At 38.7% G+C, this 13,631-nt stretch overlaps 2 protein-coding genes across 2 annotated transcripts in view; one reads left to right on the forward strand and one right to left on the reverse strand.

Annotated features, from left to right (window-relative positions):
* Nucleotides 1-3,035: 3,035 nt before the first annotated feature.
* bola3 (bolA family member 3) lies at nucleotides 3,036-10,137 on the reverse strand. Its single transcript, XM_088333268.1, has 4 exons — nucleotides 9,991-10,137; nucleotides 9,797-9,920; nucleotides 6,814-6,902; nucleotides 3,036-3,474 (listed from the first exon to the last, which is right to left on the reverse strand). Exons 1-4 carry the CDS (start codon nucleotides 10,051-10,053, stop codon nucleotides 3,409-3,411), a joined length of 342 nt encoding a protein of 113 aa, XP_088189394.1. The 5' UTR covers nucleotides 10,054-10,137; the 3' UTR covers nucleotides 3,036-3,408.
* A 2,568-nt stretch (nucleotides 10,138-12,705) lies between these two features.
* The window catches only part of pkd1l2b (polycystic kidney disease 1 like 2b), a 45,314-nt gene continuing 44,388 nt past the window's right edge, over nucleotides 12,706-13,631 (forward strand). The window contains exon 1 of the mRNA XM_088334452.1: nucleotides 12,706-13,027. Coding sequence (XP_088190578.1) covers nucleotides 12,706-13,027 — 322 coding nt within the window. The remainder of the gene's footprint in view (nucleotides 13,028-13,631) is intronic.

Consider the following 13,631-nt stretch of genomic DNA (forward strand, 5'->3'; position numbering starts at 1 on the left):
TCGGTCCTTATTTGAATGATCTAGGGAAAAATGTGTTGGTGGGTGCGTTCGTTGGAGTGCCATGCGCGCCATCTGTGGGCAAAACTGCTTCACTTCAGATTAATGGTGCTCGAGAATAACAGTTGAGGATTTGGTGTCATTCTTACAACCAGTGTTGGACGCTTTACTGAGAAAAGTAGTTAGTTACCCTCACTAGTTACTTCATTTAGAAAGTAATTCACTTTCCCTCCTGGATTAGGGACACTCCACAAGTAGCGCTTTGCTGTAAATACTTGCATTGAAGCATACCACCAAAAGCTGCTTAAAATAGCCATACAATTAGAAATAGAAGAAAACCTGTACACCAATTTGTGGGAGTGGTGAGCCCCTTCATATTTCTTATGTCATATCTTGTTAGTTTGCAAATTAACACTTACCCGAGACACTCCATATCCATTTTGCAGTGGCGAGCCACGCAGTTCATGCAAAAAATATCAAACCCGAACAAAGTTTGACTCTTGAGCTGGACTTCCTGTTCTAAGACAGCTTACCATAGTTTTTCAGTATTATGCTTTATTGGTGGCAGGTTGTGCATTTCACACCTAGGCCTTCAGCTGCAGCTCCAAACTGAATTAGATGTGTTGTTCGCAAACAAACCGGCTCTGTGAGACAGCTCTTGGAAGTGAACTCCTATTTTAATTGTAAGGATTCAAGCGAAATAAATGGGATTTGCGCCAAAATCAGCCCCTGCCTGGTTCTCTGAGTCCTGCATTTCTGGATGCCGCTGCACACTCGGAATCTGATTGGCTAAACCAAAAGCTTCCTCGAAGACAAATATTAGGGTACACAGCCTTCAAAAAATATGTAAAGTCCTGCAGGTAAATTTATGAGCCTAGTACCAAGTAATGACTGAAATGTGATTGGATAAATGTTTGAAATTGAAATGCAAGAAAGGGAAGAACCAGGAAAACATTACACCACGCAGCTTCACTAACACGATCACAGGAAAGCTAAAAGCGCAGTGGCTAAAGTTCCAACCCGGGCGGACTTAGACCACTCTCCGTGTGGTTAACCTTTGCCGAGAGGTGAGGAGGGGTGCTGCCTCCTTACACCTGACTGTTAATTGCTCCTCCTACTGCAGTCAAGGCTGTGGGAGATTCCAGGTTTTGGTTTTTTACGTGTCTCTTTTTGTATGTCAATTATCTTCGGTTATTGAAGGAAGCTAAGTATAAATTTGAAAACATTCATCCTTCATTTTGTGGGGATTGTGTTTCAAAATGGTCCTGCAATAGTCAGAACCTGCAAAGAATAAACCTGTAATTGGTTGTCTGTAGTCTGTGCAGCCCTTTGAGACATCTTGTAATGAAGAGCTATATAAATAAAAATGGCTTGATGACTTGAAATCACACATTTAGAAGCAGCAGAACCAGGGAGAAGCAACGAAAGGAAGCTGATAATTTGTAATGACCTAATAAGAATTTATAAGCAAAATAAAATTAACATGACATGATTCAGGTATTTTTTCATGGTTACCCCAGGATTTTCCCCCCTTCAAATTTAAGACTTTTCAAGACCTTTTCAAGACAAAATCCGATGGAATTTAAGACCAATATCACACTTATATTGGCATGCCGTTATAAAATAATGCAAATGAATCTGTCAGAATAACTGCATAAGACATGGACAAGTAACAATAACATTTTTAATAAAACAATAGAGTGTGCATACAACCCTATAAAACTCTGCTGCAATCTTTAAACACTGTAAAATATAAACCTGCATGAGGAGTATGTGTTTGAGCGGCAAAACTACATTTTAACATATTAGACAAAATATATACAAAAACAGTAACTGCACAGAGTGTATTAGTAAGTAAATGTGTGCATCAGCATCATCAACGCAACAAGTGCAACTGTGTGTATGCATGTCTGTGAGTGTCCCTGTTTGCAAACCCAGTAGAGCCTACAGTTTTTGGAGCTTTGCTTTTTTTGCTGCATCTGTTCCTTCAGGTTACGAAGTCCAGCTAACTTGCACTCGCTGCTCCCACACGAGAATGTGACTGAAGAACACACTCATATTGTCATTTGAAGAAAACGATAAGTGGTCCGATATAATCTTCACTGTCCACGTCACCTCTAGCTACAAACAGCTCGCATGTTACCGGGCTATAAGGGCTCGATGCTGCTGGCAGCCGAGGTGACTGTCAAGGTTAGCGTCGGGTGAGGTGAGCAGAACTACGATAAAACTGCCTGCCGCAGTGTCATTGCACTGTTCATGTGCAAATTCAAGGCCATATCTACCATTGTGCAGAGCTTAAAGTTTTTATGACACGCGCTGTACCGAGCCTCCCACTTAGTCACTCGTAACGCCTGGACCCATTCATTCATTCTTCATCATCATCTGCACCGCTTATCCTCAGTAGGGTCGCGGGAGTGCTGGATCCCATCTCAGCTATCCTCAAGAAGTGGGCAGGGGACACCCTGAGCTGGGTGCCAGCCAGTCACAAGGCACACAGAGACAGACAAACCACTCGCTCATTCACACCTAGGGACAATTCGGACCCGCCAATTAACCTGACATGCATGTTTTTGGAATGTGGGAGGAAACCGGAGTCCAAGTGGGTTTCCTCCGGGCACTCCGGGTTCCTCCCACATTCCAAAAACATGCATGTCCGATTAATTGGCCGGTCCAAATTGTTATACTTTAAATCATTTAACCACAAAAAAAGTCGGGAAAGTGACAAAGAATTTTTCCACACATCGTTCCATACTTTTGTTAATTTACTTATTATACAGTTATTAACTCTACCAAGCAGATAAAACAGAGAAAATTGTAGACATTTGAGAGTTACATTTAAGACCAAATTTAATACCTTTTCAAGACCTTAATTTGCAGTTGTCAAATTTAAAACCTTTGAAGACCTTGGGGTAACCCTGTTTTTTCGGCCAGCATAAAGCCTTGCAGACCCTCATAGCCCGTCACTGTATTTTGGCTGCAAATTCTAAATGTGTTAGTGGCTTTTAATTATGGAAATCACTCACTGAATGAAACAGAAGGAGTTTAGAATAAAGGTATTTTATTTAACAGGATATATAACTTAGTAGTGCTAGATAAAAGAACAAAACAAGAACAGTCTGCTGATTGACCCGTGTTACAAGCTAGACTGCCAGTTTAACATATACATTTCACTAGAGCCACAAGCAATATGGCAAAATTCAGTCCACGGACTCAAGGAAGTAAACGGTTGTTTTGTGCGTGTGCAGCCGTTCTTTTATTTTTGAAGATATTTTTAATTTAAAACATGCCTCGTCAGGGATTTCGAGTTTCATTTTATACTTGCAGTGAGTAATTAGCCCATGAGGAATATTTCTTTGAATGAAGCATGAATTATGAATTTTAAGTGGAGTAACGTTTTTTATTTGAGCGGAGTCATTGTTTTGGAATGTCTGTGAATATTCTTAGTCCGTGCATTCCTTGAATTTCGTCCTTCAGTGCCTGTTGGAGGATAAAAAATACATGATTAATAGATGACAATTACAACCCCGAAATCCACCAATCCTGAAACTATACTCCTAATACACAAATTTCAAACACAATGTGAGGCTTTCTTTATTCAAGTGGAACACCCAACACCAAATAAATAGGTGGCATTCAGCTACACCAAGGGTCGGCAACTTTAGCGCAGCAGAGTGGCTCCCTGGCGTCTTTGCATAGATGTTAACAAATTTAAAAAGATTTGGGGAATACATTTTTGTTTTAATATATATTCTGTAAGGGGACAAACTTGACACAAAAGACCTTTAACGTTTTCCAACGCTGTAAAAAATGGGTTGAATAAATGTTACATTTCAACTAGGGGTGTAACTATGAGATGAGAGGAAAGATCAGCTGGTACAAGTTCACGGGTGGGTAGTGACAGGTTTAGACCGCCGCTTCACCACTGGTATCTGGTTGTAAAAATCCACGATATCGGTTGTGGCCTCAAACTCAGTTAAGTCATATAACCAGCTCGGTAGCCTAGATGGTAGGGCGCCCGCTCAGAGACTGGCTCGCTACAGATTAACTGTACGGGTCAGGTGTATCGACATTTCGTTCTGTGTGCATGGTTACAAAGATTGACAATAAAAGTAAATTATTCTATTGCAACGTGAAGTCATGGCTCCCAGGCAGGAACTCCTGCCTGGAGAATTTATCTGCAATGCAAAACTCCAGGGCTGCTCTGCTTCTTTTCCTCTCTCCTGTGTCCCTTCTTCTGTGTTAGAGCCGAGCTGCGTAGGCCCGAGCCCCTCCCCTTTTTAAGGGGTAGCATCACAAGCCAGGAAGTGGCTGTTTTAAACAAACCAGCGGGTGTGATATTACCCATAGACCCCATAGGTGAAAAGAGAAAAACAACTGCACATAAATCCAATTTAAACTGTATTATTGTTATTTTCATTATTCATTATTTTCATTTCATTGTCAAAAGGCTGCCATTTCATTTTTATAAATGCATACAGCATTTAATTGCACTCTTTTGTCACCCAGAAAAGAGGCCCCATGTGCACGTTCCATGTTTTTTTGTTTTTGTTTTCAAATATTAATAGTAAATTATGTAAAAACAGATTTCTGTATTGCATTTCTTTAATTTTATCAGAGCAATGAAATCTACTGAAATTCATTTATATTCTAATGAAGTTAAACAAGAGGCGGTATCCTACAAAAGTTGTTACATGGAGCTGCATTCGCCACAGAATGCACTGCATCAAACTTAGTCATCATGATAAGTAAGCAATTATAGCTAATATATATACAGTGCATCCGGAAAGTATTCACAGCGCTTCACTTTTTCCACATTTTGTTATGTTACAGCCTCATTCCAAATTGTATTTATTTAATCTCAAAATACTCCATTAATGACAATGTGAAAACGTTTTTTTTTTACTTTTTTTGAATTTATTAAAAATAGAAAACTAAGAAATCACATTTACATAAGTATTCACAGCCTTTGCCATGAAGCTTAAAATTGAGCTCAGGTGCACCTTTTTTCCACTGATCATCCTTGATATCTTTCTATAGCTTAATTGGAGTCCACCTGCAGTAAATTCAGTTGATTGGGCATGATTAGGAAAGGCACACACCTGTCTATATAAGGTCCCACAGTTGAGTGTGCATGTCAGAGCACAAACACCAAGCATGAAGTCAAAAGAACTGTCTGTAGACCTGCGAGACAGGATTGTCTTGAGGCACAAATCTGGGGAAGGATACAGAAACATTTCTGCTGCTTTGAAGGTGGGGCGGCAGTAGCTCAGGAGGTAGAGAGCTCGTCTTGGGATCAAGGGATCCCAGTTCGAATCCCGGCTCGTCCGTGTTACATGTCGAAGTGTCCTTGGGTAAGACACTGAACCCCTAATACCCCCAATAAGCAGGTTAGCGCCTTACATGGCTGCAAGGCCGCTATTGGGAAATGTGGAGCACATTGTAAAGCGCTTTGGGAAGTCATTGACTTGAAAAGCGCTATATAAATGCAGATCATTTCATTTCATTGAAGGTCCCAATGAGCACAGTGGCCTCCATTATTCGAAAATAGAAGACATTTGGAACCACCAGGACTCTTCCTAGAGCTGGCCGGCCTTCTAAACTGAGCGATCGGGGAAGAAGGGCCTTAGTCAGGGAGGTGACCAAGAACCTGATGGTCACTCTGCCAGAGCTCCAGCGTTCCTCTGTGGAGAGAGGAGAGCCTTCCAGAAGGACAACCATCTCTGCAGCAATCCACCAATCAGGCCAGTATGGTAGAGTGGCCAGACGAAAGCCACTCCTTAGTAAAAGGAACATGGAAGCCCGTCTGGAATTTGCCAAAAAGCACCTGAATGACTCTCAGACCATGAGAAACAAAATTCTCTGGTCTGATGAGACAAAGATTGAACTCTTTGGTGTTAATGCCAGGTGCCATGTTTGGAGGAAACCAGGCACCGATCATCACCAGGCCAATACCATCCCTACAGTGAAGCATGGTGGTGGCAGCATCATGCTGTGGGGATGTTTTTCAGCAGCAGGAACTGGCAGACTAGTCAGGATAGAAGGAAAAATGAATGCAGCAATATATAGAGATATCCTGGATGAAAACCTGCTCCAGAGCGCTCTTGACCTCAGGCTGCGGCGAAAGTTCATTTTTCAGCAGGACAACGACCCAAAGCACACAGCCAAGATCTCAAAAGATTGGCTTCAGAACCACTCCGTGGATGTCCTGCAGTGGCCCAGTCAGAGTCCAGACATGAATCCGATCGAACATCTCTGGAGAGATCTGAAAATGGCTGTGCACAAACGTCTCCCATCCGACCTGATTGAGCTTGAGACTTATTGCAAAGAAGAATGGGCAAAACTGCCTAAAGATAGGTGTGCTAAACTTGTGGGATCATATTCAAAAAGACTTGAGGCTGTATTTGCTGCCAAAGGTGGATCAACAAAGTATTAAGCAAAGGCTGTGAATACTTATGTAAATGTGATTTCTAAGTTTTCTATTTTTAATAAATTCAAAAAAAGTAAAAAAAAAAACTTTCACATTGTCATAATGGAGTATTTTGTGTAGAATTTTGAGATAAGAGATTCAATGAATACAATTTGGAATGGGGCTGTAACATAACAAAATGTGGAAAAAGTGAAGCGCTGTGAATACTTTCCGGATGCACTGTACATACAGCATGTGTTACTTTCATTATAAGTCTTATACGAGGCTTATATTGTAGTTGCTGCTTCAGACAAATTTGTTTTTTGTTAATTTTGGTCCAATCTGGTTCTTTCCACGTTTTGGGTTGCCAACACATGAGCTAAACTAACCAAGCCCTTAAAAATTGTTACCTGATTGACGAGTTGGTGTTGCTGAACAGTCCTCTTCCCGGTAAACTCACTAGACTCTATGTGAACTTCATACATGGCTCCGCAGCCGCCTGGACATAACATCACATACAAATGTGTTATACATCATCCGTTAGAGCAGAACGGCTATTGTAGTATTGAAGCATATTGAATATTATTGTAATATTGAAATGTAACTCTGCCTACATTTAGTCATGATTGTATATTATTATTTTCAACAACTTCATTCATTTAGTAGTTCTTATATAACTTTTTCCTTTTTTCAGTCGGGATTATACAACTTCAATATATTTTGAGTTGTGCTTTATTTTGTAGCTAGAAGTGATCTAGAACTTTATCATATCATACTTGCTAGAACTGGTTTTGATAAAGATTCGTTATGCCGTGGAAATTTCCACCTCTGTATCTGGCCGAGTCATTCCTAAGACTTAAAAAGTGGTCGGCGGCGCCCTCTGTTGGCTGCGGCTGCATCGGCTCGCTACAACGGGTCAGGTGCAATCGACATTTCGTTCTGTGTACATTGTTACACAGAATGACAATACAAGGAAATTATTATTATTATTATTATTATTATTAAATTTAATTTTGTTTAACTGTCGTTTTTTTTTTTAGCTTATGGATCACTCGGTTAGTATAAGAATGGTTATAAGCCCTTTTGTCTTTGCACCCGTGATTTGCTACAGCCATTGTCTGTATCAAATTTGTGCCTTGAATATTTTGCAAATAAAACCTTCAGAGATACTGCTTATAACCTCCCGCCTTTATTTCGATAATCTACCTTCTCGTCACCTGGTATTAAATAAACACGTGGACAAAGTTTGTTTTACAACAATATACACTATCAACGTAGTAGTATGCGTTTTTTTGTTTGAATCACATTACTGAATAAATACTCGACTATTGTAAAACCTGAAAACTCTAACTAGTTACAGTGATATGGGGTTGCATTTGCGGCCAAAAGTCTGTCTATGTACAAAACGACATCCTATTAGTGCCAAATTTCAATATGATGTAACATGGCACACTTACAACAAAAGTCAAGTTAAGTCAAGACATGTTTATTTGTATAGCCCTTAATCACAAAGAGTCTCAAAGGACTGCACAGACCACATATAATTGCAAACCATAGACTATTATGACACCATCCCCTGATCTAAAACCTACGAGGGCAAATAATACACAGATATTGTCAACATAAAATTTAGCTTATTCATATACTATAGAATAGAAGTGTGTTTTAAGCTTGGATTTAAACATTTCCACTGAGGTTGCAGATCGAATCTCAGGGGGAAGAGCATTCCACAGCACCGGGGCCCGAATGGAGAAGTTAACATTTACATGAGCAACTACACACAATACTAACGAATGCCACCTAACAGTGACAATACACATCAGCAGAATTTATGCATTAAGGGAATGTCATTTTGTACATAGACAGATTTTTCGCACTAATGGAAACACATGATTCAAATTGAATCGTTTCTTCCGGCGCCGTCACGAATGGCAGCCACTCCAGCAGCTCCCGTGTTATTTTCGATTGTTCTCGATTGTTTGTTCTCAGCTCAGGGATGCTGCTGGAAATGTGAATTTCCCTTCGGGGATGAACAAAGTATCTATCTATCTATCTATCTATCTATCTACATACTCGTGCACATGTAACAGTGTTACTTAATTAGGATACCAAAAACATGTTATTGTATTCCATTAAAGTTACATGAAAAAAAACATTATACAATTAGAGGTATGTTTGGTTGAACTAAGGATTACTTTGCAGAATTAAAGTTTTATTTAAAAGTATATTTACATACACGCCGATAGAAAAATTGTGTCTCTCATAATTTTCAATTATTGACACTAGAGAGAGAGAGAGAAAGATGAAGCTTAAACACGAAGTACGTGCAAATCAAAGTAAAGTCTGTCTCTGTTGCGCAGATAGTACAGATTATATGTTTGTCACACTGTGTTTGTTGCAGGTAAATCACTTTTCTTTTTGTCTGTATTTTATTTATCCTTGAACGTAGCACTCATTTGGTTGAATTGGCCCGAACTTGCAGTTTCGTGCGGCTGTTTACATGAGTGAACATTAGTGCGGTGGTGATGCATCCAGAGACATTCAGTAAATATCAATGATTATATTCTTGTATAATTTTAAGTCAATTGTTGTCCAAAATCAGCTACACAATCACTGTTTTAATGTGTGTTTATTGTGCACTCAAACAGAACATATCTTGTCTAATGTGAAAAAGAAAATGTTATTTTTGATTACAAGACGATACTACGTGATTAAAATTTGAGGACTTTTTGTAGGACTACACGCAACTACCTGATCTCGATTTCCTCCAGTTTTCAAGGTTACATTGTTCATTTATCTGTAACTAAGTTTAGTATTTTGTTTAAGTCAACTTTGTATTTTAATAGTATGTATGGTATTGGAGTAACCCAAAAGTAATTAGAAGTAATCAAGCTACGATACTGCAATGCTTTGGTATTAAAATTACGTTACCGATTACATTTTTCCAACAGGTCCCTAGTAACTGTAATGGGTTAGATTTTAAAAGTAACCCTCCCAACCCTGTAGCACACTACACATGCTATGTACATGTACACTAACACTAGCAAAAACACTTAATATATTAACACGTGAAGTCACATTGCATGCGCAGACGAATGTCATTGGGCGCATAGACAGAACTTTGGCACTAATGGAACCTCATACAACATTAATATATTTATTATGCATCTAACTACAGGTACACACTCAAATACATAGGTAGCTACATCCCATTGGGCGGGATTTACTTGCACTTACACTTGTTTATTTTCCTTTTGCATTCCACCATGATTGTAGTTTTTCGCGCTCATTTGATTCGATCATCACGTCAAGTTAAATCATGCTTTGTTGTTTATTTGTTTTTTCAAACTCAAAAATGAGTTTGAATAAAGGATTTCAACGTAAAGTACGTACCAGATATATCTACAACTTTCAGTGATGACGCTAGTGGAAACTTTTCCTTCAATACCTTCGCGATGCGGACCTCTCCCTCTGTTTGTGTGGACAGACACCTCCACGATTGCCTGTGGACGGTAGCCTGTCAACACAGTTGACAACTTAGCATTATGTCATCCGTTTAGCCGTAGTAAAAGTGACTTTTCAGTTACCTGATTCCTAAAAAGGACCCGAAGTGCGGTTACAACAGGTCCAGCTCTCTGACAGGCAAACATTTTCTCGAAATAGGTATCTATGTTATGTTAATTTACAAAAGTAGTACGACCTGCTGATAGAACATCAACATGTCCTAGGACAAGCGTCGCTTTTATATGACGTCACACATCCGGGAACCTATTGTTGAAGCGCAATATTTTTTGTTCATCAAGCTTTTCCCAAACGATTAAACCGTTTAAACTAGTAATATTCGTAAACATTTTCGTATTTTTATGTAACTTGTGTTCTCTTCCCTGACATGTTTTCTTTTTCTTTTGTCAATGTATCTATCCTTTTTTTATCCAAGTATCATACCTGTCAACCTCCACAGCTCCATGCCCTTACAAACTGTCGTATTTTCCCTTACAAAATACAAAATAATCTTACACCATATTTTTTTTTCAAATATGTTTATTTATGTAGTTTAACTATATTGTACATGTGTTTCGGTATATCATATATATTGTCAATTAATATTTTGTTGTGAGATACTGAGTTGCTCGACATTAATGAGGTTTATTATAAAAAAATAAGTAGCTTGGACGTTCACTGTAGAAGGAAAAAATACATGCAAATATAATTAAGTAGAATAATACATTTTCTTATTCAGATTATGAATTCATTTTCTGCATTAAATTTTTGTTGGCAATATACTGATTAAAGGGATAACCACAAACCTGTCTTTTTTAATTTTCTCCTTTTATGCTTCCTTTTTTTCTTAAGTTTATACAACATAATAATTCGTAATATAATGCATCAAAGAAAGTGAGCCGTTTGAGAGCCGGCTCTCTTTAATTAATTGAGTCGAAAAAGCCTGTTCTCTAAAAAGAGACGGACTTCCTTTCACTACACAACTACCACGGAATGATGCATGATGGGAAATCCCCAGGCGGCAGACGCATGCGCACAGTAGCATCAAACCGCTCGTTTCGTTTGCAACGAAAAAAACAATACCGAGGTAGAGGCTGCCGCGGCGAACTCGTTTGACTTTATTGATTTGCCGTTTCGTGATATTCGGTGTATACCGGATGGTACCCATAATTGACAAATTTGTGTTTTTCCGTACAGATTTTCTTGTGCGTCGTACACGTCTTTAAATGCATAATAAACGTACTTTGTACGACAAAAACGTACAGGTTGACAGGTATGAAGTATTTGCTTTGCTGTACTGTACACTTGGTTATAATGGTATTTATTTTAGTCCGAAAATTGACGATTTACTTTCATTGTTTTATTGTCGCGAGTACGCTAATCAGATTATTATTGAAGGTTATTTGGTTGGTGCTTTCTTTAATCAACCATCTTAAACAGTGTTCTTAACCATTTGTAGTGACGTAGCATTATGGAATATTTATATGTTGTAAATAAAATAGATTAAATTGTATTTAAAAATGAATAGTTTTATGATAAGGAAATTCATTTTGTGTATAGTACATATATTTTCCTAAAACAACAACATCACTAAATAATTACTTTTGAATTATTTTAATATGAATGTTGGTTAATTTTAAACCTTTCCTACTCTTTGGAGATCCCTCAGGTCCTCCAAGGGGTACACGTATGTCCCCCACCTGTGCTCTACCACGTCGATTGAAACTGTATTTGCATTTTGAAGAGGATACATGTAACGACCCTCAATCATGCACGAAAAAGGTTCACAGTCACTAGGGTTTATTGCCTGCATTCAATAAACAATACAAATAAGTCAGGGATTTTGTGCACGACTCTATACATCTTCAGCACGAGGTGATTGAGCTGAAGGTACGGCAAGCGCAGAAGCCCATAAAGTGCCATAAAGATTTTTAACAGTAATGCAACAAAAACTCGGATTTTGTGAGAATTCAAAAAAACTCAAAACAATCAAATTTCAACTCTGTTACATACAGTACACGAAACGTAAATATCTTTAATTTTCTTATTACCTTAAAAATTATTTTAAACTATATAAGATGCAAGGCATTTCTGTTAAATTCATCTGATGCATGTTTTCTGGTGATTCAGTTTGTTTGTTTATGCTCTTATTTCATAACACTATGTAGTGAATTTAGGAAAATTGGCACTAGAATAGCAATCCTTTCAAATATATTTTTATTTTTCTGTTGGCAGATAATTTTACAATTCGAATTAGTTTCTTAAGTTGCTTAAATTATATAAGATGCGAAGCATTTCTTTTAAATTCAACTTACACAAGTTTTTGGGTAAGTCAGTTTGTATATGTACGCTTCTTTGATAAAGCCATGCTGTTTTTGTTGCTTTAATAACGATAAAAAGACTAAAAATATTTTTTGTATGGACACTTCTATTATAATGCAAGTAAACTTAGCAATAAACGCTATCAGTCTCTCTAACAATAGCTCCAAAAGAAGGATTCGTGTTGACGGCTTTTCAAGGTAAGATCAATATTTTGTAGCTGACCAGATTGAGAACCTTATCTTTCTCTCCAGGTTCAGGACCCATTAACGGGTGTTGACTTTTGGCTTTTGTCTCCTTTCAGGACAGCATTCAGCTTTGTTTGTGCAGAGGAGATATGTGCAGAGCACAAAGCCAGGCAGCCATCCACTAAATTATCCACATGTCTGAAATGACTCGTAAGAGCAGGCCTAATGACGTCATAGTCCTTTAAAGTCATGTTGTTACCACATTGGGTGCAAGTAAGGTGCAGGTGCACAGAGATGGACCATACGGCTTCAGCGGTCCTGACTTTATTTTTTCTTTCTCTAATTCTAACTTGTTACGCTGCAGGTAAACCAGATGCGGTCTCCTGCACCGAATACCAGGAGAGCTTTGATGGCTCCTGCTACGAGTTTGTGGGTCTGCAGCGCCCATTTCTCGGTGCTCAGAAATGGTGCGAGAGAGGAGGAGGACACTTAGCCTTCATCCTGAACAAGGAGACGCAGAAGTTCCTTCAGAAAAACCTCGATCAGAAGAAGGACTGGTGGCTCGGACTGGCGCCTGCTGCACCGAACCTTACTTTGGACTCCGCTGGCACACAGGGTGAGGGGGCATGTCCCATATACGCATGCTGTTATTGCATTAATGCAGCTTTGTGTGTATGCATTGCTCTATTTCTGTGTAGGTTTAATTGGAGGTTAAACTTTTAGAATGGTCACCAATGCTTTAAAAATGGATGAAGGAGTGAAAGAACGATAGAGAAAATTAAGGAGGAAGAAAGAGAAGAGAGAGAGAAAGAGAAAAAGAAAGGGATACAAAGAGACAGAGAGAAAGAGACACAGAGAGACAGACAAAGGGGGGAAAGGAGAGCGAGAGAAAGAGGTAGAGGCAGAGAGGGAGAAAGGGAGGGAGAGAAAAGAAGAGATGAGCAAGAGAGACACAGAGGGAGACAGAGAGAGAGAGAAAAGGAGAGAGATAAGGAGAGATAGAAATAAATATAACAACTAGTAAAGCCTGGTCATTGTAACATGTGAACCATACAACAAAAATAACTTTTGTCTCTGGTACAATGACAAAAAACAGTGTGATCATGAGATCAAATCTATTGCCTTTTCGCAAGTTATCTATACCACAGCTTGTCCAGTGGTCTGACAAGTAAGCTGATCTTTTTTTCTGCAAAGAACCCACTAAGTGTTATTTGGTTGTT

This window comes from Urocampus carinirostris, chromosome 4, assembly GCF_059441175.1.
Source record: "Urocampus carinirostris isolate Australia breed hairy pipefish chromosome 4, RoL_Ucar_1.0, whole genome shotgun sequence".
NCBI classification, from domain to species: domain Eukaryota; kingdom Metazoa; phylum Chordata; class Actinopteri; order Syngnathiformes; family Syngnathidae; genus Urocampus; species Urocampus carinirostris.